The sequence below is a fragment of the Opisthorchis viverrini genome (genome assembly GCF_000715545.1).
Source record: "Opisthorchis viverrini unplaced genomic scaffold opera_v5_70, whole genome shotgun sequence".
NCBI classification, from domain to species: domain Eukaryota; kingdom Metazoa; phylum Platyhelminthes; class Trematoda; order Opisthorchiida; family Opisthorchiidae; genus Opisthorchis; species Opisthorchis viverrini.
The window spans coordinates 336,651-364,203 of record NW_008751726.1 but is presented as its reverse complement, the minus strand read 5'-3'; the positions used below and the strand labels follow the sequence as shown (position 1 = coordinate 364,203).

General features: G+C 44.1%; 1 protein-coding gene across 1 annotated transcript; it reads right to left on the bottom strand.

The window, feature by feature from the left end:
• Positions 1 to 21,408: 21,408 nt before the first annotated feature.
• T265_13476 (hypothetical protein) lies at positions 21,409 to 27,267 on the bottom strand (the record flags this gene model as incomplete). The annotated part of the gene is made up of 2 exons (XM_009169057.1): positions 21,409 to 21,509; positions 27,060 to 27,267. Coding segments are annotated over 2 exons (258 nt in total), but the record flags the coding sequence as incomplete, so codon positions are not given.
• Positions 27,268 to 27,553: the final 286 nt, after the last annotated feature.

Below are 27,553 nucleotides of genomic sequence, written 5' to 3'. Positions count from 1 at the left end.
CAGTCGCAGCACACAGTGACAATCCACCAGTACACAGTGTTGAGTGAAGTTCACTTGTTCACACAAAGCAGGACGAGCTTCAAAAACTACTGAAAACAAAGCAGTCACAAATGAACAGTAATCAATCAGGCCTAAACGACCCTCCACATTAAATGCCGACAACAGTTCACCCAGACAGGAAACGGGGTTGCTGTCAGTGATCTGGCCAATCTCGAGGATATCTAGTGATCGATGATGGTAGAGCTGGACCGATGAATAAAAACCAAGTAATGATCGTTCAGCCCTTCCGGTGCCTGGCTGCGATACTGCCCGAAAAAGCACGGGGACTGAGGGCTGAACGTCATCGTCCAGTGGGCCACATTGGGCTCCTGTCCCTTTGGGACCGTGCAGCAACTCCAGGCAATTTCAAGGTACCACACCGCACATTTAGTTATACGGTTAGCGAAGCACTCTCGATCCACTAACTACGGTTGGTTGTACGGCAGTGAAGCATCAATGGCAACAATGATGCTGCTGTCTTCGATGATGATGATGAGTGGTTAATGACATTGGTGGAAGTGGCCCGATCGCGCAGTCGGTGGCACTCGTGCATCAAAGCTATCGCCTTTATTGCGTAGCTACCCGATTTCCGAACCGATTGCTCATGCCTTCGCCTCCAAGGCTTGCTTGTATGTTCCATTTTCCTCTTTTTCCAGTGATCGGAACTTTAGCAGCTGGAACCAATGTGCTTATGGCACATGGTTTATAGCCGATAAATTGAACCGAATTGAATTCATCAGGCTATAACGTGAGCTGTTTTGTTGTATGACTGATACGTTCCCTTGCGAGCAACGGTACCGAGACTTTTTCAGGTCTTTGACAACCCTTATCTCAGAACCATAGTTGGTTTAGGCCGCTATTGGTTAATCCACAAATCGAAAATTGTGGGTTCTGTCGATGCGACTGGTCTGTCAAGATGGGGACCACGTGATTCTCAGTGTGCCTACTTAAAAGCACTGTAAGATATGATTGCTAATCGATCTCAGTGGCGTTCCTGTCGTCACTTTCTATCGAGATTGCTTGACCGAGCATCTGGAGGTGTAGGCACATCGGAATAACTGTTGTAAGCTAGCACTCCACGAACACATTTATTAATTTAATCGAAATAAGGCTTTCAGATCTATAATGGCCGGATAGCAAAGCGTTAGTGTTGAACGCTGGTGTTATGTTGTTGATCATGATGATAGCTGAAAGAATTACTATCCGAGTCTGCGTGGCCAACCCGATAGATTTCGTCACGCTATCTCGTCATCATCATCAGCTTACATGTCGTACAGCGGTTATGGCTGGTAGATTTTCGTTTACTAATGATTTGGGGAGATGAAATAGATAGCTGTGCACTAAAGGTGGTAGTTAATATAATTCACGGATAAATGCAGGGTGGTCTGTAGAGTTTCAATTGAGGAGATTGGGCAGGGATTTATGGATAGAAGGCAATAGCTCTGGTGCTGGAATGCTATTGAGGGCGCGAGTGGGCCACGTAGAACAATGTCTCTAACCACTTATGTGTGCCGCCTAGGAGTCTTCATCCAGGGAGACGGCAATGGCTAGCGCAGCTAATTTCACTGGTAATGGCATTCATACTTCGCTGGCAAGTCGTTGGTTGACGACACAGGTTCACGGAAGCTGCTCTGGCTTTTCCAATCCGGATGGAAATAATATCTTTTGTGAGACCACCGGAACTGATACAGCTACTCAGGTGGCTGCCTCAATCGGCTAATCCGTAAACAGGTGCAGATTTCATGGCATCAATCAGGACTAGCGACCTAGACTATATCCAGTAGTCATTTGATTGCACCGGAGAAGTCGGACAGACAGACGCCACTAGCATAGCTTGTTTCACATTTGGCATGATTCATCCACTTGATTTCTACCGGCAAAGCATTGGTTTGTTGTAGAGTTGTTGACTGGCTCAGATCAATACTGCTGAGCTATCGTAGGTCTTCGAAGGTGGATTGGCATGCTTCTTGTTGAGTTACGAGGGCATGGAGGAGAACTAGCTGTGAAGCATGTGCGCAACATGGTTTGAATTGTGGCTCTCCGCCGGTGACTGATGACCATGTGATCCCACTGGGCCCATGGTTGATTTGCATTTGGTGGCCACCAGGTTACGCTAAGCACTCAAATTCGGGGCTGCGGGCAACTACACGAGTCATCACTTCTGGAAGACACACTGAGGGAGAAATGTGAAAGAGCTGAATTCACCTTGACGTTCTGAGATACATCACAATCATTGTCAGCTGTGGAACCGCGTACGCAACATGGTTTGAATTGTGGCTCTCCGCCGGTGACTGATGACCATGTGATCCCACTGGGCCCATGGTTGATTTGCATTTGGTGGCCACCAGGTTACGCTAAGCACTCAAATTCGGGGCTGCGGGCAACTACACGAGTCATCACTTCTGGAAGACACACTGAGGGAGAAATGTGAAAGAGCTGAATTCACCTTGACGTTCTGAGATACATCACAATCATTGTCAGCTGTGAGAACCGCGTACTTGCTGTACACTGGTTGTAGCTACCAGAATCGTTCACTGATGATTTGGGAAGGCGGAGTAGGTGGCTGCACATTGGAAGAGGGAGCTGATGAATTGGCACGTAAATACAGCACTGTCAGTGAACTTTTACTTCGGGATACTGAGAGGGGAGCTATGCATGACCACACTTGGGTCTTCTATGCACGCAGACAGAAGCATTAATTTTAAGGTAGTAAAAGTTCTCGGTGAGTATCGCCTACGTAAAAAGAATATCGTGATCTAGCAAGGTGCTATTTTGTTTATACTTAATACGCGGCGGGGTGTATAAAGGTTTGGGAGGGACATTGGTGGACACAGAATTGTGCGGGCAAACGATGCTTCCAGATTGCTAAGGCCCAGTAAGTTCTCTTGAGTTTTATAGTTAGCATTTTCAGTTGTTCGGTTGAGCCGCCTACAAGATCCAGATGGCTCAGAGGTTAAAGCGAAGGTTAAATCGGAAGATCCGTGGTTCCAACCCAACTGCTGCCTCTTTTTGGGCTTGAGAAGCCCAGAAGAATCTCATCCCTCGTGCTTTTTTCAGGTTGCATGACAGCGAAGCACCACGTGTTACGGCTGAACGATGAGCAGCTTACGTACCAGACACCCTTAAAACGCCAAAAACTACGCGCGAACCTACGTCATTCCAGAAAAAAAAACATTCAGTTGTAACACCCTCCAGGTGCATAGCTGCCATGACAGCCGGAGATACGAGGATTAAGATTCTGCGAAGTTGCCCAACCCTAGACGGCTGCCGGGATTGGGTTCGAACCATAAACCCTCCGGTCAACAGGCCCGCGTTTTAACCACTGAACCATCTCGTCTTGGGGAGGACAGTGAGTATCTGATGTAGGTGGTGTGATTCACTGGGTTTATAACCCATCCAGGGAATAATGAATAAAGAGTTCGAATGAGGCTGTCATATAGTCTGGAATGCGCCTTGCTTTCCAAAGCAATAAAACAAAACTAGAGGACGGACCGCGAACTTTTCTAAAGATCCAAAGCGGTGCCAGTGGTCAGGTTTGCCTAGATAGTTATATCACCTCCAACAGCAGATGTCTGACATTAGTGGAACTACCGTTGCAGAATAAATCAATAAATGAAATTCGGAAGACCGCCATTTGGGCGGTGGCCGAAGAAATCAATGGTTTTCGGCCAAGCAAGCATCCCTAGCACTTGTACAATTCGGCTGACAACTGAGGAGACAAAAGGATTATGGAGAGCCTTTTAGCAAACGTCAAATCAGGTGTGATACAAAAGTTCGTAGAATCCATCCAATCCGTCAAACCTACAGCCACGCATGGTAATCTGTCCAGCCTTCCATAACATTCGGCGAACGAAACTGTGGAAGTTGCAACCAATCTACGGCACGCACGCGTCTCCTACAGCTGGAGATGATGATGATGATGACTGGTCCGCTGGTGGGCACCACGTTGTCAAGCGATTTCCTCTGTTCCGGGAGTCGGTACGGGAAAGGAAAGGTCTACGCATGAACGTTTCCTGCCGTCCTACTGCTCTTGGGTCGATCATTCTAAAACGCAACGATCGACCCTCTAAATATGACCCTTAGGCAGAGGAAGTGAAACTCATCTCCTGTAACCCACAGTACGCCCATACAATCCGTCCAGATGGGAAACACGAAAAGTTCCCTAGGCCACTTGACCCCTAAAGGCAGTGGGAGGACATCCAGTCTTCGGACGCAAAACTGTACCCAGTGTGTATCAGCGAACAAGAGGAACCCCACCCAAAGCCATCAGCCTACTGTGATTCTTAAGAAGCGAAATCTAGCCTTGTAACAATGTCTCGTTATCCCATTCTAATACAGATCCAGAAAAACACTTGGTTATTCTTATACAACAACAGCACACTCACTCAGCACACATCTGAAGCAGGCACTCTCTGTTGTCCGTGTGTCTCATGTCCAACCCAAGACAACCGCGAAAATAGGCCTCAGAATCGTTTGGCCCATGTTGATGTCACCAGCAGCCACGACGATACATGAACTTCTAGCCCGCTGTAAAGGAGCACCCAGAGCGTCATAGAAACTGCCTGGCAGATTCATAGCTATAGTACGTTGGGGTGGAGCAGTTCGATGGAAAATTGGGACCACAAATTTGGTAAGTCAAAGATTGGCAGAGTTCTAGCTAAAAAGCTGCGCATCCCGAAACGATTAGGCGGCGTCCAAATTTAATTGTTAGGCGTCAGAAAAGGCCAGTGGCACAGTTGGAGGAGTTTAGCACAGGGACAGAACCAAGTAATCTGATTCACACCTTCTTTGGTAGTACCGGTAGTTCTTCATCGGTAACTAATAGCCATAGGATTCAACCGAGCCCATGAGGAGAGATCTGAACGTATAAAAAACTGCGTCTTTCACAGACAAAAACGTCAGGACAGAAGCCTGATCGAAAATTCTTAGCACGACCTCCAATAATCTAGATGTTTGTAGGCTGGTCAATCGACCGAGTTACCGAGATCAGACAGCTAGTTGATAACTGCTTTGAAAGACGGTATCATCATCACTTGGTATTGGTCCAACGTACCCTAATATACGGAACAACCTCACATGTTGCTCATGTCGTAGGTAGTATGTCATCTACGTCCTCTAGTTGGTTTATCATCCGGGGTGGCAGAGCGTCTTATGAGGTGGACGGTGGTCCAGTTACCCACCCGAATCTGGGGCAATCCCTTTAAAATCGAAATATGTCGTTGTATAACGCTCTTTTCCACAACCCTTCAGATACCTTCCCAGTATTCTGATTTAGCTCCAGGTTATACGGCGTCCTGTACATCAGGATGTGGTTTCCCATCTGTAGTATAAAGTAGATACCCTAATCTACGAATGTATATCCATCCGAATCATGTTTTATTTGGATAGTGGCTCCTCACTACCCGAGTTAATCACCTAGGGGTAGAAACGTCGGCAAACCGGGAGGCAGTGTTCCGATCTGGTACTATAGCGAGTTAAACTGGAGCATTTTACACAGCTATCCAAGCTGACGTTTCTTTTCGATCTCCTTAGCGGGCGGATGTGATGCATTTCAGCTGTTAAGACGGTCAGGTCCTAACGAACGATTCTACCCTTTGTAATATTTCACTGAGATTTCAGTTTCTCTCTGTCGTAGCCAACTGAGCCGCAGCGCTGTTTCTTCCATTGGTCCATCTGCAATATAGTCGATCTTCAGCTGGTGTTCGTCTTCTTCCTTTAGGTTTTCTCACCCGGGTAACTAGACTATCAACGTGATATAAATTTCATCAAGCTCCTAAATCATCCAGCTAGCTCCCACAGATACAACACCAGCCAAACTTCCAACGTTGTGAACCTGGAAGTTCATGACTTTCCAACTCCGGACCAAACGTTCTCGTAACAACACAGTCCAAGTCCTGCAAATTATCCGTCATCATCATCATGGACCGTACATCAGTATTCAACGCTGGTGCTTCGATGCAGTAGTTGTCTCGGTAGTATAATGGTGAGTATATCCGCCTGCGGAAAGCCCACGTTCGATTTCCGGCTGGGGAGCACCGGTTGGGGAACCCAAGAGTGGCGAAGCCTAAAGAGAACACTATGAGGGCTTGTATTCTACCCCAACGACCTCGCCACATCCAAACTTGAAAAGGCAACTGCGAGCAGCTTCTAACCGACTTGGTCCTCACGGAGGATGTTCATCAACTCCTGCTCAAGACAAACCCCTTCGGTGTGTTGGGGTCTAACGAGGTTCATTTAAGGATCCTTCAACCTGGTAAAAGCATTTCTGCTTGCGGTTTCGTTAATTGCTCGACCAAGGCGACCTTCCCTTTGTTTGGAAGCGATCATCACTCCAATCTACAGAAATGCTGACCACCTACCACCCAGCAACTACAGACCTATTAGCCTCACTGGCTACTGAGCAAACTGATGGAACAATATCTGGAACGGGCCATCTTTGATTACCTAAGTACCAACAAACTGATATCGGATGTCATTTTTCGACTTCTCAAAAGCACTCGACCGGGTCTCACACTTTCCAAAATATAGAGTCCTACGGATTCAGGAAGAAATTCTACGCTGGAGTATAACATTTTTGTCAGGTAGAAAATTCTAAGTGGAAGCAGGCTTGACCTCGGCACCGGTCTCCATTGGACTTCGCTCAACGTTCCATTTTGGGAACCCTGCTGTTCCTGAGAAAAGTCACGAACCTGCCAGGTGTGCTTCCAAGTCCATATCTACTTGTTGCTGGCGACTTAAAATCCTGGATTTTCAACGCCAGCGCCTTCCAAATGGATGTAAGCGCTGAAAAGCATTGATCGCTGGACTGGCACCTTCCTTTCAATGACGAAAGGTGCGTCCGGGGGGACTCAATGAACGCCTGCGTGTATGGTAAGAATGGACAGGACTTGAAACTAGCTAACAAAAGGTATCCGGCTTTCTTCAACATGTCCGTNCAATGCACCATGAAAATCCTGCTGAAGAAAGGCCATTCTCTGAATGATTAAGTGCATCTCCCCCGTGTTACTCGCATGGACTCTATAGTGCCTAAATCAGATTGCTTCTTGTTTACTCAGGACACACTCAGTGGTCGTGTCCAACGAGACGCTACGAAGACGGCTAGCGGCATCAAATCCGTTGATTGTTAAACCCAGTAAACACGCCACCAGTGGCACCACCGGTGGCGCCACCGGTGGCAAAGGGTGGCTAAAGGTGGCAAAAAGGGGTGGCATGTTACACGTTAACGCGTTTCGTGGTGCTTAGCCTACTTTCTCTATAGATATCGTCGCATACGAGGAGACATAATGCTTACGTATGCCTTATTTGAACAAGCTTGACCAACAGGTTTTTCACCGTTGACCCAGAGCACGCCCAGAGCACTCAGAACACGCCCATTTATTGGGCAACCATTTTTCTCGCTCCGGGTAGCTAGTGCGTGGAATAATGTTCCTCCGATGCCGCGTCTAGCATTCAGTTCAAAACAGCTTTAGACGCCTTTTAGGGATAACACTATTACCAAAACTTTCGTCTTCTCATTATCGTAAATTACGAGGTGTTCAAGAGTTAGAGTTCAATGGAGTCCCCGTGCAGGCAAATTCGCTGCCCCGCACTGGGAAGTCAAGGAAAAGCTGAGTATCTTCTAAGGGACACAATTTTCTGTGTATATATTTGCTGAATGTTCCGCTAATGTTGTGATTGCTCGGTTTAGCCATAACGGCCAGACCCCACGTTACCGCGGAATTCGTACGCGCGCGCACAAGGTCAGTTTGGAGGCGCCGTCAACACCATTGGTTCCTTTTCACTGTGCATTGCCACGACATTCGCTTCGAGGCGGTTTGCAACTTATGGTCACGCAATTTGATAACTGCAATTATTAGCTATCACCATGCAAATCAAACGCTTTGTCTGACCTAATCATCTTGTCTTCCTAAGCCGGAACAGGACTCTTTAGGGTGCACCTGAGTGTGTTGGTGTCGGAGGTGCAGGGATTCACGGATTGATACACAGGATTGAGGCTTTTGCCCAAGTTTCCCGGGTCCGTTTTATCCTTGTCGGTCAGTGGCTGTCGTTCACCTGAAAGGCACAAGTGAAAAAGGTGTAGCACTGCTCTTTATCTTCTCAGCGCGGGGCAGTATGCATGCCAGCGCGAGGATTCGCATAAATAAATGTCTAATAGTGCTTTAAACTGGGTTCTAGAAGGAGTGTGGACAAACGGCGGGGGAAGTTCATTCCACAAATGTGCGCAAGGTCTCCCGGATGCCCTTTACATCACAAACACGGGCGTTCAAGTAGCGTGTTTTATCGCGGACACCGTCATTCAACAGGCCAATTCGATAGTATTTCCGGATATAGTCAAGAATCTCTATGAGGGGCTTCAAGCATTGCGACAAATAAAAAACCATATTTTACCGCTTCTGATCTAGATATTGGTGTTTTGGCGCACAATTAACAGTCAGACCTCCGCAGGTTGTCCTATAGCTGTATGTTTAATCTATTCATTACAAGGCGGCCGCCGCTGTGAACCGACCGCATAAGTGTGCGGCGTTCGAAAGACGTAATGGGTCGAACTGACAATAAATCAGCTTAGTGACGGCAAGACTCGCCAATGTTTCAATGGGCTTTCGACAGTGCACAATTATGCGGTGCTGCGTATTCGCACAATTAAGTTGAATTTTCGAAAGTTATGACGTGCCCCTGATGGACTAAGGCAACCGGGCAGTCGAGTCGAGGGTACTAGTCCAAACATTTGAACCCCCTTTTTATTCCGCCCAAAGTCTCAGGGATGCTGAGAAATTATTCCACAAGACTTTCCAGCAAGAGATCTGGCTGCTTCAGTGAACAATGAAATTCGGTAAGCTGCAAAAATATGAACGTAGATTAGAACGGTTTTTTGGTTCGAGCACATACGCGGCTAAATGCAACATTTCGGCGCAGAAAGTTTTACTCTGCCTGTAAAGATCTTGCAGCTGAGATTATGGTGCGGATAATAGGCACCCAGTTATATACAATGAACGCCTTATCAGTAAACCAGGTCTGCGGGTGATACATATGCCCGTTCGCCTGGAAATCTGAAGTACCTTAGAATCTGGTCCGATACACCGACGCGCCTTTCAGACCCGCAAAGCAATAAATTTAAGTTGAAGATTACCTAGTAACATGCAGGTATTTATTCACCCACATTCCAAATTAGACATCTCAAAAGCAGTCACTCACTTGACTACGAAACCGGTGTTTGTCCTGCACGCACAAATCACGCCGCAGCTCATTTGATATTTAGCTGTCTGTGCCGCCTAGTACGTCTCGAAACAGGACGTGTACGCACACGCCTCAAGCTTACCTACATATGAGAAGCCCAAACACAGTTCAAAAAACGACACCGCATATGTCATCAAATTAGGTGTTTAGCCGCGCGGAAATTGCGGCACGCAACCCATTGACAATTATTAAATCCGTGTAGCTGCTACAACGGCGGAATAAACACGAAGCCTGCGCACGAACGAACAGCAGACAATATCAATATTTTCCCACATACGATGAGCGCCCCCTTCTCAGTTGCGTGCTACATTCGTTTCGTTTAACAAAAAAGACCCCTGTTAGTGCTTGTCGCTTTCTGGTTATCTAGCTGATTTTCGGACAGCGTTAGGGTATTAACATATTTTCTTGTCATAAACCGTCCATCAGCGCATCAGCAGATGTGCGGTGGACTACGCGAATCTAGGTCACTCATCGATACCACATGTTGCGGATAGCTTGCACGTCTGCGGAACTCGCCAAATGTAGCTTAGCTGCATGCGACAGGCTGTACGGATATGAAATGGTTCGCGATAGAAACGTCGCCGCCGATTGGGGAAAACGAACAAGCCAGAATATTTAAGAAGAAATTTTGTAAGTTTGCTTCAGCAAAGCAGTCTCGTCCTGGGTTCTCTGTCTTCTTTTCCTCCCGTAGACCGGCTTGCTCAATATTCTCGCAAACCGTAGACGGCCACCCATTGTTAAACAGCGGCGGACGGGTGTTCACAATAACCATTTCATCTGGACGGACGCTTTCTTTTCTCAAAGAACAACAGCGACAGTGTGAGCTAGCGCAGTTGAATTTCATCAGGACGCCCAATGAAAATCTTCACTGCAGACACTGCTCAGCCGGACTATTGAGCCGTCAGCACAATACTCATCGCAATTCACGAATCCCAGTTCGACCTCACACCGTGTATTAATTTTGTTCCATGGCTTATAAAACATAAGTGGTTGTTCAGGGTGAATCCGGAAGACTAGAGGATCCATGGAAAGCAAGACAACTGGTCAGGGAACTCGGATTTGCCAAAAATGGACATGTTACGAATGGCATTTTCCAAGCAAATCGATTGTACTGACCTTCAATGAAACCGTCCTCAATATTCAGTTAAAAACTTTCATGTGCAGTCTCCGAGATCATTCTATGAGTTTGAGCCAAGATGTCAAGGAATACTGGTCTACGCATGTGGTCAAATTCAACAGGGAATGTGATTGTTTCAAGCTCCGAGGCATGATTAAGGATGAACTTAATTATCGTAAACTTCTATGTGGGTTGTGGTCCCCCGATCATGCGGACGTATGAACAAGAATTCTCAGCGAGATTGAGCAGAACCTAGATAACGTGTTACAAGATATCACGTCTGAATGAGAATGGCTTGTGAATTGGAAGCATGGTACTGTTATGACACACGAAAACGTTCCCGGCAGTGCTGCTCGTGCATGCTGACCAGCTTAGTCAGAAGCGGTCGCCTCCAGAACGCTGAAAATGTGGTGAATAGAATTTTATCAGCTTTAGTCCCTTCAAATGATATCATTGCAGCAGGTGTTCTCGTACTGGACACGGGATGGATCGGCGTCAGACAAGCAGCGGCAAAAGCTCAAGACGCATCTTCGATCAAGACTCCCTATGCCGGTGTTGTTGTCCTTAAAGCCAAAATACTAACGGGAGGAAATATGTATCCGTACATAATAACGGCACGCCTGCTTTTCTCCAACTCGACACGGCTTCGAAAACCACCATCATTTCAAAAAGAGCTTGCAAACCTCTTGGCGTCCTGGCATCAACCGAAGTCTAAATGTGCCACGTAATGCATCCGGCAGCTTGCTGAAACTGTGGTGATTTTCAATGTTCCATGATTCTTTGCGATATCACTGTAAGTGACATTTGTCATGTGTCTGATCATTCTGGTTCGGAACCATTAGTGTTAGATTTGATCGACAAGCTTAACACTTCGGAAGGACCATTCAATGGCGTCCGTCACCAAATATCGACGATGAAGGAGAACATAATCAAAAAGCTGCTGTTTCGTTTTGGAACATGCACTTCGGCGTTTTTGCTGACAGTCTCTGTCTGTGAGCTGGGCTCAGGACGAAACACCCTCATTCAAATGAAAACGTCAAAGATATGACGTAACCATTAAGTCAGCTCCGTTGAAAGCTCGAGGGGAGAGACAAGCGGACGATGTGATGGGTGCTTTCCTTACTGACTACCAGACAAAACTAATCCAGAATACGCCAAAAAGGCTGTCTCTTGCCGGGATTGGGCTTGAGGGAAAAGTGAAGAGATTGTTTGATGCGTAGTGCCCTTGGAAAACCAGAGACCAGAGAGGAAGACTAAAGAGTAAAATTCAACGACGAACGGTGCACTGAAAGTAATCTTGGCCGAGATACCCTTTTCTTGTCACGGGCTAGTCGTCGATTCGCTGGAGTTCGACAGTGATCTGGCGACGAAGGAGAAACCTCGTCCCTTATTTCCGTGATGGTGAAATCGTGCGCATTCAGCGTGCCAATCAAATTGGACACTGCGCTCGACCCGATATGATCCAAGGAAGATAATACGAATCAACCATTAGGTTTTCTTTTTGAAGCTTTCACGATACAACTAAAAAATGAGTCAACGGAACGAAAAATTGACGTGAACCAGCCTTCAGTATCCAAATCGCAATTCACCAACTCCACGACCAACGCTTGCTTCGAAATTCTCGTAGTTTCGGAGTGATTAGCCGGTGATAGGCAAACTGTCCATCACCGACGATCGTAGAATCACTATTGAATGAGGTAAATTCGGTGCACTTTAGCTTGTTTGTTGGTAAACAAGCCCATTTAGACAAGGAGGTTGGAGCACTTTGTAATTATCTCAGATGAATCTGGATAACTGAGAGATTTGGTAGGTAAAACTGGAGCTAGCGACACAAGACGGATAAAAAACCCAATAAAAGCTAGGATACAGGAAATAACTGATTTGGTAGGCAACAGATTAAGTCTTTTTGGCCGCAGAGATGGGGGTACTGCATAGGCCACATAAAGTCCTGACCGGGAACGGAGTATAGTCTGCCGTTTTCTGTAGGATAAACTACTAACTGGACTAGTGCGAAAGTTTGATGTGGGAGCACGTAGACAGTGTCGATTTTTCAATGACCTTTAGGCGATCCAGTAGATTGTCCCTAGTCCTGCCTCGTCAGAAGTTGGCGGGTTTTTCGGAGGATGAAAACAAATTATGAAAAGAGGGAGAAATTTTGAAGGGGAATCCCATGCGCGCACTTCTGTCTACAACCCTGAAATTGGAGCTTCTTCGGTTGAGAGGGGTTGCTGCTAGGAGGGTTATTGCTAGTCTAAACTGGGGAGACGGCAACGCGAGTTTGTTCAACTCCTGGCGTTGAATCTAGCATGGATGAGCCGTAGAGGAAACTGGCGCGCTGTTCTACCCACCACGGGGCATGAGCACTGGCCCTGGCCTTCGGCAAATAGATGAGCATGATAGTGGCGTTTATTCGAAAACGGTGAATGGACTAAACCTAGGAACGGTTGTAATATTATATCCGAAAGTAATGGCTCAGCAGGGGCCGGACACGGGCCCACCCAAATACAGGAAAGTGAATCAGTTATATGTAATTAGGTATGTTCTACCGATGAAAATGGCACACCAAAGTTGACACCAGCAAGTCGTTATGGGCACAGAATGAGCGGTGGGGTAAAAAAACACGGGACATGGAAGCGATATAGGTGGTAGTTGTGACTGGGCGAAAGGGGCTGATAAAATTAACATTACTGAAGCAAATAAGCTAAAACTGGCAGCGTGCAAGCCATGTGAGCGCTAGTTAAAGTAGGGTAAGGGTTTATGATAATTTCTTAAAATGTAAGAGGGGAAGAAACCTCCTGAGACGGAGCCCTTAGACAAAACTGCACATCACCAATACGCAAACGCAAATCAATCAAAGTTGCAAGCACCGTTTGCTACATTGGGCATGGCAGCTGCAAACGCCAGTTGGCCTTGAGAACTGAGATTCTTAGCTGAAACCAGTGATAAAAAATGTGGGCAAAGGACCATATTCGGCAGTAATATGAATCCAAAAATCTAGGACGAGATCAGAGTAAGTGAGCTAAAAGCAGTGTGACGGGTTAAAATGTGCACTGGTCGTATGGTTCTTTACCATTCAACCAGAAAACAAGCGGAGATATAAAAAAACCGCTGAAGGTGAAGACATGCATTTTGCGCAGCAGCACATTCCGGTTGCGATTTGTAGGCGCATGAAACAGCTCAATTTGATGTGCTTTTGCCGATGGGCGTAACCACGGTCCAAGGTTTCAATAGATCTTCATTTTAGTGACCCTTCAATATGGCGATGTTCTTGTGTAAGACCATGTAATTGAGAAAAGCTGCTGCACTTAACATTCCGAATACCATCGACAACGAGAAACCAATAACCCTTCCCACTCCAAAAGATTGGGCGGTCGCGTGTGACCTGGTAATGATCAAGGGGTCAATTAATCCAGTCCTCATGTAAAGTGATGCCTGGATGAAAGGAATTTCAGGTACCAGTATCTCATTTCTGGAATCCAAATGAAAGAAAGAACTGGCAACAAGAATTGTCTAATATGTTAAGCAAAGGCAAACGCGACTCCACAGTAAGGAATTTCAACAGTACAGAAATTGCTTCGGTGCGGGCTCCAAATGCCTTATGAGCGTCCGATTGAAGGAAAAGATATCACATCGCGGGAAGTGGATGCTGAAGTAAGCCACTCAACTGCAATATGCGACCACGCACTGATCTAATCAAATGTAGGGATTTAAGGTCCATGAGGCAGGAATGGTACGTCCCCCGCCGGAGAGGAAGCATTTTCTACAAGTTTCGGTTTGGGTAGGCTAGCTTGGCCAGCTGAAATATGCCAACCGATCTGGAAAGTAGGTGTGCATATCCTACCGTATGGGTCGTTTATTTGTCTCCTAAGATGTTTATGCATGCGCGGACCACTAAAACCCAGCTGAACGTCTACCGGTTGCTATTCAAAATGCCAAGTCCAGGCACGCGCTACATTTTCTGGACGAACAGGATTCATAGGTCGTTATAGGCCAACCATCACTTTCAGGCCTAGGTACAGAGGCCTGTCTAGATGACTTTTATTCTCACAAGGGCTGTTACTGCGTGCACTTTGCACAAGATGCACTTCGCGCCTATTTGACTACCCGCGCCCGCCCGTTGCGCTCAGCTTAGACGCGGCCTGGTTTATTAATTGTCTTGCGCAAGCAGTCGAGAGTGAAGTACATGGGCTACAATCAATGATCTCAGCTGTGCTGTTCAATGGACGGGGGCTCCCGGGATCGGATCAACCAGAAGACAGTAAGACTAGTGGATCTAGCCAAGTAATGCTGCCAGTGACATTCATGCATTCAGGATACTGACTTCAGTGCGCAGCTTCTTGTGTGCTCCAAACACATGAAAAGTTTATTTTCACGCAAAGAAAAGTACCGGCATCCATGGGCGTCTATCTAAATGCAGTCTTCGTATCTGCATCGGAAAAAACTGCAGCAATGAGCAGCACTCAGCACGGAAGGGATCTCCTTAAATTTTGTTCAGCAGCGCAAGTGCTATTCATGGGCTGGTACACGTCCATGTTTTCACGTTCGTTGCGTTTATAAAGCCTGGGCACATCAGGTTGGTATCTCAATTGTATTTTTTGTACTACGAAAGATAGACGACAGATACAATTGTAGTGGTTTGGTGCGGCCATTAAATTTCGTACGTATATCTGTACAACCCGACAAACTAGAAATTCAGAATTCAGCGAAGAGTGGCAACCAGCACGTATGTATTCGAATTGGCGAATATGTACAGCATATGGAATATTAAAACAAGAGAATAAGGAATAGAGCAATGAATAGAGCATCAGTCATGTTCATCACATCCGCCACACCTTGAATGAGCGTGCGGGTGTTTATAGTCCAGTGGTGGTCTTGACCGCAATCTTTCGGATCTTCTCGGAATGGAAACTTCAGAATCTTCACAGGTAGTACGTTCTTCAGATACAGCATGTTGTTCGGATACCACAAGATCATCTACAAAGGACTCATTAGTATTTGAAACAGCAGGAGTGCCGTTAACAGACTGACCTCTGGTATTGAACTCAACCTGGTCAATGTGTCTCCGATGACAAGAGAAATCATCCTAATCGAGAATTGTGACCATTCGTTTGCCATTTGATGAAAGCACTATTCCTGTTGCGGGTCGTAAATCATTACCCTTGAAAAATGTAACATCAGCCGTTTTGGCACAGTCAAGACTTGTACGCAACGAACGAGATTTAAATAGAAGCGCGGGACTCTTCCCAGTAACGGAATGGACGGCGTTCCTGTATTGCATTAGAAAATTATCAATCCCACGGTCCAATTCCACAAAAGTAGTGGGAGAGAGTGAAATAATAGCAGATTTAAGTATTCGGACAAAATTTTCAGCAAGTCCATTCGACTGGGGATGTCGCGGAGCAGTAAACAGATGTCGACAACCAAGACCCTTCAACCATTCCTCGAGGAATTTTGCAGTGAAGTGTGTGCCGTTGTCAGTGACCAAAACAGTTGGTACACCTTCGTGGCTGAATACTTTCCTCAAGGCTTGCTGAGTGAATTCGGCACTTGGAGAAGTAGTTAGAAAAACTTCAGGCCAACGGGAATATGCGTCAATAAGAATTAAAGCATAGTATTTACCAAGAAAAGGACCACAGTAGTCAGCATGAACTCGTTGAAATGCTTCACAAGTAACTGGCCACGGATGCCACTGTGAAGACTTGTTATGAATCTTATGTGCACACTTAACACAATTCTTAGCAGTATGCTTGATATCAGCATCCAGTTCCGGCCACCAGCATGACAAGCGTGCAAGGGATTTCATTTTATCGACACCCAGATGACCAGAGTGTAAATCTGCAAGAACAGCCGCTCGCTGAGTCGGTGGAATGACAACTCTATCCTCAAAACACAGCAAACCATCCGGAGTAACGGACAAGCTTTCGCGGCGACAGTAAAAAGCAGGAAATCGGCGTCGTTCTTGCTGCGTCCAGCCACGTCGCAGTGCAGAGAAAATGGGAGCGAAATATCTTTTAGTGTCAGCAACAAGCACATCCCGCTTGACTGGTAATGGTTGAATCAGTAGACAATCTGAGTTGTTTGAATCAGAGTCACATGATAGAATTCTTGACAAGAAATCGACATGAGGAATCATTTTCGCACTACGATGAACTACTGTGTAGGTGTAAGAACTCAATGCAATAATCCACCGTTGCACCATAGCGGCAGATGACTTCGCCAGAGACTTCGTTGGATGATACAAGAACTTCAAAGCCTCGTGATCAGTAGCAATGGTAAAGTTCAATCCAAAAAGATACTTATGAAGCCGTTTGACAGCCCAATATACAGCAAGTGCTTCTCGTTGAGTCTGAGAATATCCACGTTCGGCTTTTGAAAGTCGACGGGAAATGCAGATCACTGGTCTACCACACTGTTCAAGGATTGCTCCTATTCCAGTGGGAGAAGCATCAGTAATGATCGTCGAATGATGTTTGGCGGAAAATGGCTTCAAAACAGCTGAAGTCTGAAGATAACCAAGCAGTGCACGCAACGCCTTCTCATGGTTGGAAGACCAAGAAAATTGATTGGAAGATATGATATCAAACAGACAACTTGCGTGTTTGGCGAAATTAGGAATGAAACGAGAGTAATACTGAAGTGCTCCTAGAACTGAACGCAGTTCTTGTAGATTGGTCGGTGATGGCGCATTTACTAAAGGGGATAGACGTCTTGTATCAGGTTTAAAACCGCTGCCATCCACAATGTAGCCAAGGCATGAAAATGATGGGACACCAAAAGTGCATTTTTCAGGATGAATAGCTACATTGAACTCAGAAAATCTCTTCAGTAAAGACAACAGACGCATATCATGGGTAGCTTTGTCAGCAGCGTGCACAATGACGTCATCTTGGTACGTCTCAACACCCTCCAAATCTTTTGCAATAGTATTCATAACTTGCTGAAATACAGCTGGTGAAACGTTCAGACCAAAGGGAAGAAAATTGTATCGGAATAACCCAAAGGGTGTGTTGATCACGGTAAGGTTACTGGAGGCTTCGTCCAGTGGTATTTGAAGATAAGCATCTTTTAAATCGATTTTTGAAAACACACTTGAACCTGATAAACGATACAATACATCTTCTGGCTCTTCCGTGGTGCATGTACGTTGTAGTAGCCGCGTATTTAGCGTAAGCCGGTAGTCACCACAAATTCTCGGAGTAATACCATCAGCCTTCAGTGGGGTAACGATCGGAGTTGCCCAATTCGATGACTCAACAGGAGTCAGTATTCCTTTCGCACACATTGAATTTAATGCTTGACGAACAGGCTCGCGTAAACCAAATGGAATAATCCGTCTCTTAAGAAATATAGGCTCTCCTGTAACTTCGAGCCTCATCTTGGGAATTTGCATGCCACCTGTGGCCTTAGAACATTTAAGAATCAGTTGCTTGAGTTCATTCTCATTCGCAGAAGTCAGTAAGGTGATACTGGTTTGCAGTAAGCGTAGAACTTTGAGTCCGACGATCGATGGTCCCGACGTTGATACCAAAAAATTACAATCGATACAGGTACCTTGTAGTAACCTCACAGGGATCGTGCAACTACCAACGAGAGGTACAGAATGTCCAGTGATACCGCGAATGTTAATATCTGTAGGCACTATCACGGCACTGGGGTAGAATGCAGTTAGATCTGATTGTGGAATGATGGACTCAACACTACCAGTATCAACAATAAAGCCATGCTTTTGACCAGAAGCGGATATCAACGTTTTAAAAACATGTGACGAATTTTGGGACAAAACAGATAGAGAAAGAGTAGAAATATCTTCAGATAATGTCTTCACGTCAGTGTTTGGGTCAGAAGTTAAGTGACACACTTTCTTGGACTTACAGACAAGTTGAATGTGTCCTGTTTTACCGCAGCTAAAACACTTGGCTCGTCTGTGGGGGCATGAATATCTGGAATGGTTTCGTCCACAAGACTCGCATTTCCCGAATTTTTGAGCCATCGGATTAGGGTTACGATCTGTGAAGTGACGTGTTGATGGATTTGAGGCACGAGAATCTGTTCGAGGTTTGAATTTGTTGTTCGTCCGCATCCTTGAATTATTTCTTTTAGAATAATTTAACAAGGCTGCTTCCTCAGTCTTCGTCACATGCTTCACATCTTCATACTGCTCACATATTTTCCGAATAGTTTGAAATTTCTGATCCGGACAGAGTAACAGCTTCTGCTGTAATTCGGGCAGTTGAATGCCAGCAATGAGTCTATCACGCAGCTGGTCTTCCAGTTGGGCACCATAGTCACATTTGGCTGCCTGTGTCTGCAGCTGTAACACGAAATCACGAACCGACTGAGAATGAGAGCGGGCTAACATATTGAACTTAGCTCTTTCGGCTGCTACGAAGTTAATCGGTTTGAAGTGTTGAAGAACTTTGTTTTTCAATGCAGTGTAAGAAATATCAATTGGAGATTCAGGATATACTAAATTCTTGATCAAAGTATACGCCTCCTTGCCAACGAAATGTAGGAAATATGCAGTGAGTTTCTTATCATCCATATCGGATTTTGTGAGGCACCATATGTCGAATCGTTCCAAATAATCCTCTACGTCACGCGCAGTTGAATTAACATCTAATGGTTCCATTTCGGCAGGCATGATGAATTGTTCCAATCGCGACGCCAAAATGTGGTAATTAAGTTTCGTACGTATATCGGTACAACCCGACAAACTAGAAATTCAGAATTCAGCGAAGAGTGGCAACCAGCACGTATGTATTCGAATTGGCGAATATGTACAGCATATGGAATATTAAAACAAGAGAATAAGGAATAGAGCAATGAATAGAGCATCAGTCATGTTCATCACATTTGGCTACCCAATAAGTTAGTTTACCAGGAGTGTGTGGCAAAGAAATAAAAATGATCAGGCTAGGTGGGGTATACAAAAATAAGGAGATCAGACGGAACAGACTCACTACCAATTGTTCTCTTTAAAATAGTTCGTCGTTGGCCCAGATCAGCGGATAACCAATAATTCAATCATGTTGGTCCAGAGGTCTTCTTCTGAATAGTTTCCACATATAATAGATTCCGAAGATGTCTGAAATGTTTTGCTACCAGAGTTAGTACATGAGACTCGCGAAGACCGCTGCAAGCGCGAGCGAAATCAGAAGAGAGAGACGAAGCACGTGACTATGCTTGTATTCGGTGAAATTGTACAAGTGCGTGTTTTTGTAGTTTTTCGTATTCCAACAAAAAACGATTATGCAATTGATGAAATACGTATTTTTATAATGGAAGTAAAACAAAGGTACAAAACGCCACACAATTTAGCTGCAATTTTTACCATTTTAAATTATAAGAAACTCCGTTGCAGCAAGTAAAACAAAGGTACAAAACGCCACACAATTTAGCTGCAATTTTTACCATTTTAAATTATAAGAAACTCCCGTTGCAGCAGACATTCCCTTAAATTGTGCTATACCTCCCGATTTGATGTCACCAAGCTAACACAGTTACTGTTTTTTCCTCCGAGCATGAAAATAGTTTGTACAAGTACGTAGCAAGGCGAGACTGGTGACTTATGCACAAACACTCTGGGGCCTAAGTCACACCACTCCTTGCGTATGCAAATCAAGTTGTCTACTTAGGACGCACGAAAGACGTAACCCTCATCGAGCGTGTCCAGCGAGCTGCTACAAAAATTGTTTCCACGGTCTACGAAACGCGTCTCGCGGTGCTTGATCTCCTTCCCCGGAGTATCATCGCCTCCGAGGGGACCTGTTTAAACAAGGTTTAGCCAACAGATTTTTCACCATTGACTCAGCAAACACACGGTGGGTACATGATACGAAGATTTTCAAGCTCAGAGTGCATTTATTTATTAGGCAATTTTTTCTCATTTTGGGTAGTGGCTGTTTGAAATAACCCTCCTTCACACTTCATCTAGAACACAATTCAAAGCAATATTAGACACTTATTTATGCAAGTCCTCGCGCTGACAGGCATTCTGCCCCGCATTGAGAACATAAAGAGCAGTGCTACACCCTTTTTTCACTTGTGCCTTTCAGGTGAACGTCAGCCCATGGACGACAAGAACAAAACCGACCCGGGAAATTTAGGCGAAAGCCACTATCTCGTGTATCGATCTGTGAATTCGTGTAAAACACTATTTAAAAAACGGGAGACGGTTTTCATAGAATGGTGCAAGTTCAAACGATGTTGCTTACTCTAGGGCACAGACTCTGCGTAATCAGCGATCATTTCAGCCGAGTCATTATCCACAAATAAATCATAGTCACATATTCGAAATGATAAACCAGGTTTACATTGTGTGCATTCATGTTCAAATTCCAGTATTCCTTAAAGGTTTGGTGATTCGTTGGGTGTGTACTGTGCTTAATAAAAGTTTATAAGATGGCATGTGCAGTATTAACTGTTTTCATTTATTTACAGCCAGGACTAATATCAGGAAAACTTAGCAAGTCAATTTCGCCATACGACATAGGATGTCCAGTCCGCCTATCAGTTCGACTGTTATGGTGAGCTGTAGCATAGTCTATCTCAGTAGACTAATATCACGCTTTTGTCTGGAGCGGACTTCTCTTGAATATATGACTTGTTTTCTGCGGAAAGTCATATTCGACACTTGCATACATACTTGCCTGTCGTTGTATTGACATTTTACCAGAAGTTCCAAAATTCGCTTTATTTTACTAGCAGTAATTTGCCGTCAGTTTTTTGAACCGAATAACTATCAATAAAGCATTTCTATCTGCATCTGGTCACCCAGCGCCAGCTAGATGTCCACTTTGAGTGTTTCATACTGTCACAAGTGCTAAACGGGTTAGCACATAAAATACGTAGCGTCAATAGAGCACATATATCTATGCAGTTCAATACTAAGAGCGGAAAACACAACAATATAAATGAGACGGCATAATTTCTTAAAACGCAGTGACAATCAGAAATAACAGGGCGTTCAATCAAAGTAAACAGTTTTTACGGCTCCTTTAACTGCGATAGATTTTCCTCATGTAATCAGCCTTGAGCTCAGGTATAGATGAAGCGGATACAGCTTGAAAGTGGACGTAAACGTCAGAAGGCAACAAGGTATGCGAATTCCCGTGTGGTACTAAAGATAAAAAAATGGACAAAAGGATGGTAAATAAATACGAGGTGCGCTGCTACGTAAAAAGGGGTCAGACCATAAGATGTTGATAAAAAAGAGAGTTAGTTTATAGTCCACTCGAGCAAGTGGGAAAACGGTGAATGCAAACTAGGATAGCTTTAGGGTCGACAATTTAGCGTGACTCTGAGATGACAAGGAGGTAGAAATAGGCAAACAGAACGACACGTTTCTATAAGCGTAATGACGACCATGGATACCAAACACGTTAAACACGTCACACAGGTTTTTCAATCGCTGCTACACACATAAAGGTTGCAAGTTTATGTAGACATCTGAACCGACGTTTGTCTGGCTGAAGACCTATCGCAGCCTCCACATGCCGGTTAGCGTGCATTTTGAATAAGTGTCTTTAGATCACACCAAAATGTGTTGGTTTTATATTTTGAGCAATTTTCTCAGCATTAGTTGCTTTGTCTTTTACCTTGTTCTGCACAGCGACAGCATTTCCTTGTGGGTCGTTTCTAAGATGCGATTACGTGCCAAAACAACGGTACAGTGTAGTCTCTGCGTTGTCAGTTCTGACAGTAACGTGTTGATCTACAAGCCACGTTTTGGACAAAGTCAAGGTTCTTGGAAACCCTGATTCAACAAGTTGCCCAAGCGAACCAGTGGGATCCATCGGCTCCAACAAAATCTTCGTTCACCAAATAGTGCAAGGGACGAAAACCGAATTGCAGCGAGCGGTGGTAGTGAAGCGAGCGTTGAGTTGAGTACTCTAGGACAATATATATTTCTCCATAAATACAAAATACAAAATCTACTGAAGGTGTAGAGTTAAAAGCACCGCAAGCTTGAGGTTTCTCTCTGCCATCGACTATACGGTTGAATGCACATAACTTAGCATGCCTAACTAAAGTTGTGAAGTATTCCTGTCCAGAAGCAAACAATATGAATGTCCTTGTAATAACAGCACATTAGTTCTGCTGAGGCATTTTTGTGTGAAAGAAGATAACGGACATAATGAGTGGCCTTACCAAATAGGACAAACTGCCGCCAAGCTGTTATAATATATTAAACAAAAGGCCCTTGAAAAAGTTGCAGAATGAATAACGGCACTCGAAACTTATTACAGCACTTCTTGTTTCATCCGGTAGAAAAGGCCCGGTGCAAAGTATCAGACACTTCCAAGGGCATTGAAATTAAAGTACCCGAGCACAATGTTGGTAGAATTGACTTGGTATCCTTTTTGAGTGGTAATTAACAAATAAAACAGCATGAAGCGGTAGACAGGCGATAGCCAGGCAGTTAGGTTAGGAGTATACATCAGCCTTCCTACTGGGATAAATTGAGCGCCACGTCACATTGGGCTTCTAAGCACGCGTAATGACAGTCATCTGGATCTTGATCAAAACGGTATGAAGATCCTTGGTGCACAGCTTTATAGTAGACGCAACAATGCAGGGACTGTTAAGTAGTGGACTGTGCATTTGTAGATGTTCTGATTTTCGTAAGTATTTGACGGTTTGCAACTGATAGCCAACAAGGTCTGGATTCCATCGGTACTTCAGGAATGAAATGACACAGAGGTTCTAATTCAAATGTACCAGGCATTCGGTTATCTGCTCTCTGCGCTAGATATTTTGCTTTCGCTACTGCAAGATCTATTATCAACTCTTCGGTTTAATTAAACTCTGTGTTTTGTACCCGGGAACGCAGAGTGAACCGGACATCCGAATTCAAGGTTGGGAACCACCGAGGTTCTGCAACTGGACGCATGTCTTTGTGAGTGAACTATTCCCAGACGCTTTGTTGGTAAAGACTGACAAAGACGTAGTCAAAGAGAACATTTTCATAATCCCTAAAATAAATTCATGCAAGATGTTTACGTTTTCAAAGGTATCTTCTCTCTATAAGTGTGCACTTAGTTCACTGTTTCAATTTCGATACAGGTAAGTTTGCTGAAATGAGGTCATCCATGAGATTTTCTTTCTCACTTTCTAGTCATAGGATTTGCGCTGTCCAAGGATATTAATCATACTGTACACAGGTGTTCTAATGTTTTCGTGCATATAGCCAGGAATCTTACTGTTTCACCTGGGTTATTCTTTTTGTCGCCGAGCTCTGCAGAAGACTTCCAAGCTATCAAGCACGATTCGAGATGTCACTACGCTGTTTTATGGGCGCACTTCGCTCTAGTCACATCAGAATGTACCGATCTCTACAAAAGGTGTTCAGCAGACTATTAACTTAATAGTATGCTTATAACCATCTATCCAGACGACATTTACTATGTCTTAGGCCACAGGACTTAATAAACACGCCACAGAAAGCAACAGGATTGAAGCTTTTATAGCCAATCACGTGGGAAGTATCACGTCATCTTTGTTTTGAAAGACAAGCCACATAATCCTGGGGTCACTTTGCGGCAAGTTGTCGAGGTGACAACACTAGCATTCTTCTTCCACTTTTGGGCCTGGTACGTTTAGGCGGTGCTAAGTAACATGGTTCGTCTTAATTCACTGTGGATGAGATGAGTAACCGGTTCGAGTGACATTTAAAAAACTGGTGTTTAACCATAGATAACTGATATAAATTCATCCGGTCAAGCGCGATAACCTTTGTCGGAAGGAATTTCCCTAACAGTAATGATATGTCAGTCTGAAAAAAAACCATCACTAAGAGTCCCTTAGTAAGGTATGCTTTCCGTGAAAAAAGTTTGCACTTAGTAAACACTGCAGTTACAAACTTTCCTAACATATGATCGAGCAAGTTTAAAACTGGGGTGGTCAAAATAGCGTTCCATGCTAATACAGAAGAATTTTACTGCTCACAAAAATACCCAGAAGCATTGTGGTATTAGGAACTTGCTTCTGGCTTTTTAAAAATTGGCAAAAATTAGCCATCCATAAAAAAGTATGACTGAGTAGAAAACAAAGTCGGAAACCTATTCATCACAAACTAGGGCATTGTGCTAAACGTGTTTGAAGCGTCCGTTTAGTTATGTAATGGGTTAATAACATATCTCCAGCTGAGTTTGGCATAAACAGACGCACAACCATTGCTTACCGATTTCGATTTTGCAGCTACAGGACCGTAATCACCCGATCAGCTGTTTCTTGTTTGACCTAAGAGTGAAGGCTACGGTAATGAAGGAAGCACTTTGGGGCTTGTTCCGTATTGAACTTCGACAGGAAATCTCCTTTTGAAAGTCCTGTCCATTTTAAGTGCCAACGACGTACAAAGATGAAATTACCAAAGAGCTGAAGACTTATTTTCTCACTAAATTAATCTGTTAAGACCGAACTTAGGATCATCTTGCAGGCGTTGATGGATGCTCAAAATCAGCCATTCCTATGTTTAAGGCATCTCAATCAGATAAAGTTGAGGTTCATTTATTCAGATTCAAATGCTAGTTAAAAACTGCTCTCGGTACAATAGTGCTGCTCAAGAAAATGCTTTTTACTGCAAAGATACATGAAATCCCCTAACTGCACCAAACCGAGGAACGACAAGACAGTAATATTTTTATTGTTGAGGATACGTATTTGATTGAACAGTTTGATAATGTATCATCAATGGTAGGTAGTCATGGATTTTGCCGGTTGTGCATTTTACTTTTTTATGCTTTGTAAGTTTATGCTTTATAAGTTTTGTTTTGGGATGATATCTTGAAGATATCTACAAATATGAGCAAATACGCAACAGTGCCACAAATTTGCGCTCGTTTTGGAGGCAATACTGCCTTGCAGTTGTAAAAATACTTTAGTTTTATCTAGCTTGCGGAGTCTTTCTTAGTTGCTGAGCGGCCTAAGGTTTAAGATGTTCGATATAATGGGGTGGATCCCGACACATTGGCAAGATGCACCGTAGCCCATAAGAATTTGGTTACTTAGAAAGACCATAAAACTGGTGTGATAGGTCAAGACAACTATGAAGGTACTTAGTGTGGTATGAAAAACGCATGTACACTGAGGTGTACACTGAGATGTACACTGAGGTGTGAAGTAGACTCCTAGATCAAGGTAGTCAGCGGGAAATGTGCTGGAAATGGACAAAAAACAAAATGTTCACGAATGTTTTTCATTAAAATATGTTAACCCGAGGAGCAAAACCGTCCTCTCAATTTGGTGGATTTACCACTTTACAGTTCGGTGATTTTGACCAGTTTGACCGTGCGTTTTATTCCTTTCTGTATTAAGCCTGTTGGTTGAAAGTAAAGTCTAATATATAAAAGATCGACGAAAGTGATTCTCAAGGACCATTGCTGTTTTGCTGATTTGACGCGCTGTGTATATTAACAATAGATGGGGCCTTGTTACAGAACCGCGAAAATTGCAGTGACTTACAAATGAGGATAAAGGTGAGTGTTTTTTCTACCAGTTTCTACGAAGCTGTTGTTATCAGAAATAGCCTCGGCCATTCTCTTATGCACTGGAATTACCGTCTGTCTGAGGATCATCCGAATTGTACTGCTATATCCCTTCAAGGCTGCTGCAGAGTTCATGACCATGCATAATCGATGCGACCACGCAAAAACGAAAATCAAGCAGGAACCTACCACTACCTGATTATCGCTCGTAAAAACGGACAGAGGTGCACTCCATTAAAGATCTGAAACTCTGCTCAACTTGAGGTCTTTCGGTACCTGTAACTTTATCAGTGTGAGACCTAAATGATCCATGCAGAAACGCTGAACAAATTCCAATTACTAGCTACCCGACGAATCCCATTGTTCAGTTGGCAAGCATATGGTCAACCAAAACCGGATCAATATATCCTAGGTATTTATGACAGTTTATTCTATTATAAGGAGTATTCTCATGGAAACTAGTCTGCAAGTTAAAAGACATTTTTTGTACCAACTGGACACTGATCGACTATTAGTTAGGCAAAGTGACGGACACGGTTTATTTCGTCTGCCTTCTACAAAAGGCACATGCAAATTTAATAGGTTTAAAAAATTTGGCACTCTTTCAAAGTTCTCAATTTATGAGGGTCGGGAATATCTAAAACATCGAGATTTGAGGCATAAGCCACAAGTTTGCATGATACCAATCCTGGAGGTGAGATATCATAAATAAGTGGTACGTAGAGTGAGATAGGATCAGCACCGACTAGGCATTTGGGTGATTTAGCAGTTCCTTAGAAGGCCACACCATTCTTAAAAATATGAGTGCATTTAACAGGATATATTATGTTTTGCAGAAGTTAGCAGCAAGATATGATAATGCAAAACGGTTATCATTAAGGATAGATGTTGTAACGTAGTATACAACCAAAAGTTAGCGTAAACCAGTACATTGTTGAGCCTTAAAATGGACCATGCTCCAGGGCTAGTATGTAGATCAAAAGTCATGGCCTTTCAAAAGACAGTTGAATTGCGTATCAAGCAGTCAGGATTCATAAACAGTTTATCGACTAGTAGGGCAGTGAATCGGGCGTACATGTTCAGAAGTAAAACCATACACCTTATTTCTGAATTTCTCTGGACCATTCAGTGTTGGAGTAAGCTGTACTCATGTTTGATATTAATCCCATTGTTGCAAAGTTGACCCGAGTTGGTGCATCAACGGCTGAGTCCCCAACGGTGGCGGCAGTTTTCTTAATCTTCTCCATGAGGTTATCGTCAATCGCTTTCAACTGTGGATATATTTTGTCTGCGTCGCCAGCACTATCTCCGGTGTTTGGATGTTTTACTTTCTTATCTGTCATGTCAGTAGGCTCCGGAATATTTTTCTGAAATACTGTCGCAGCTTGAAAACTGTATAAATAAAATTGAAACACTAGTAGTTGATCATATTACTTTTGAGATTAAAAACAGTTTTCGACAAAGCCTGCATAAATCGACATGCATTTCATATAGGATAGATGGATATGATATTCCAGTGTACTCCAAGTGCGAGCATTCGCGCCGGAAAGTTTGTGGACAAAATCACAGTTTCTGATTCAACTGTTTGTCAAACAGCGCTTGTAAACTAAGGAGGTATTTATCTCTGCTACCCGTTGTTTTAGTGAAGAAAACTACGGAAAGACCTGACAGAAAATGC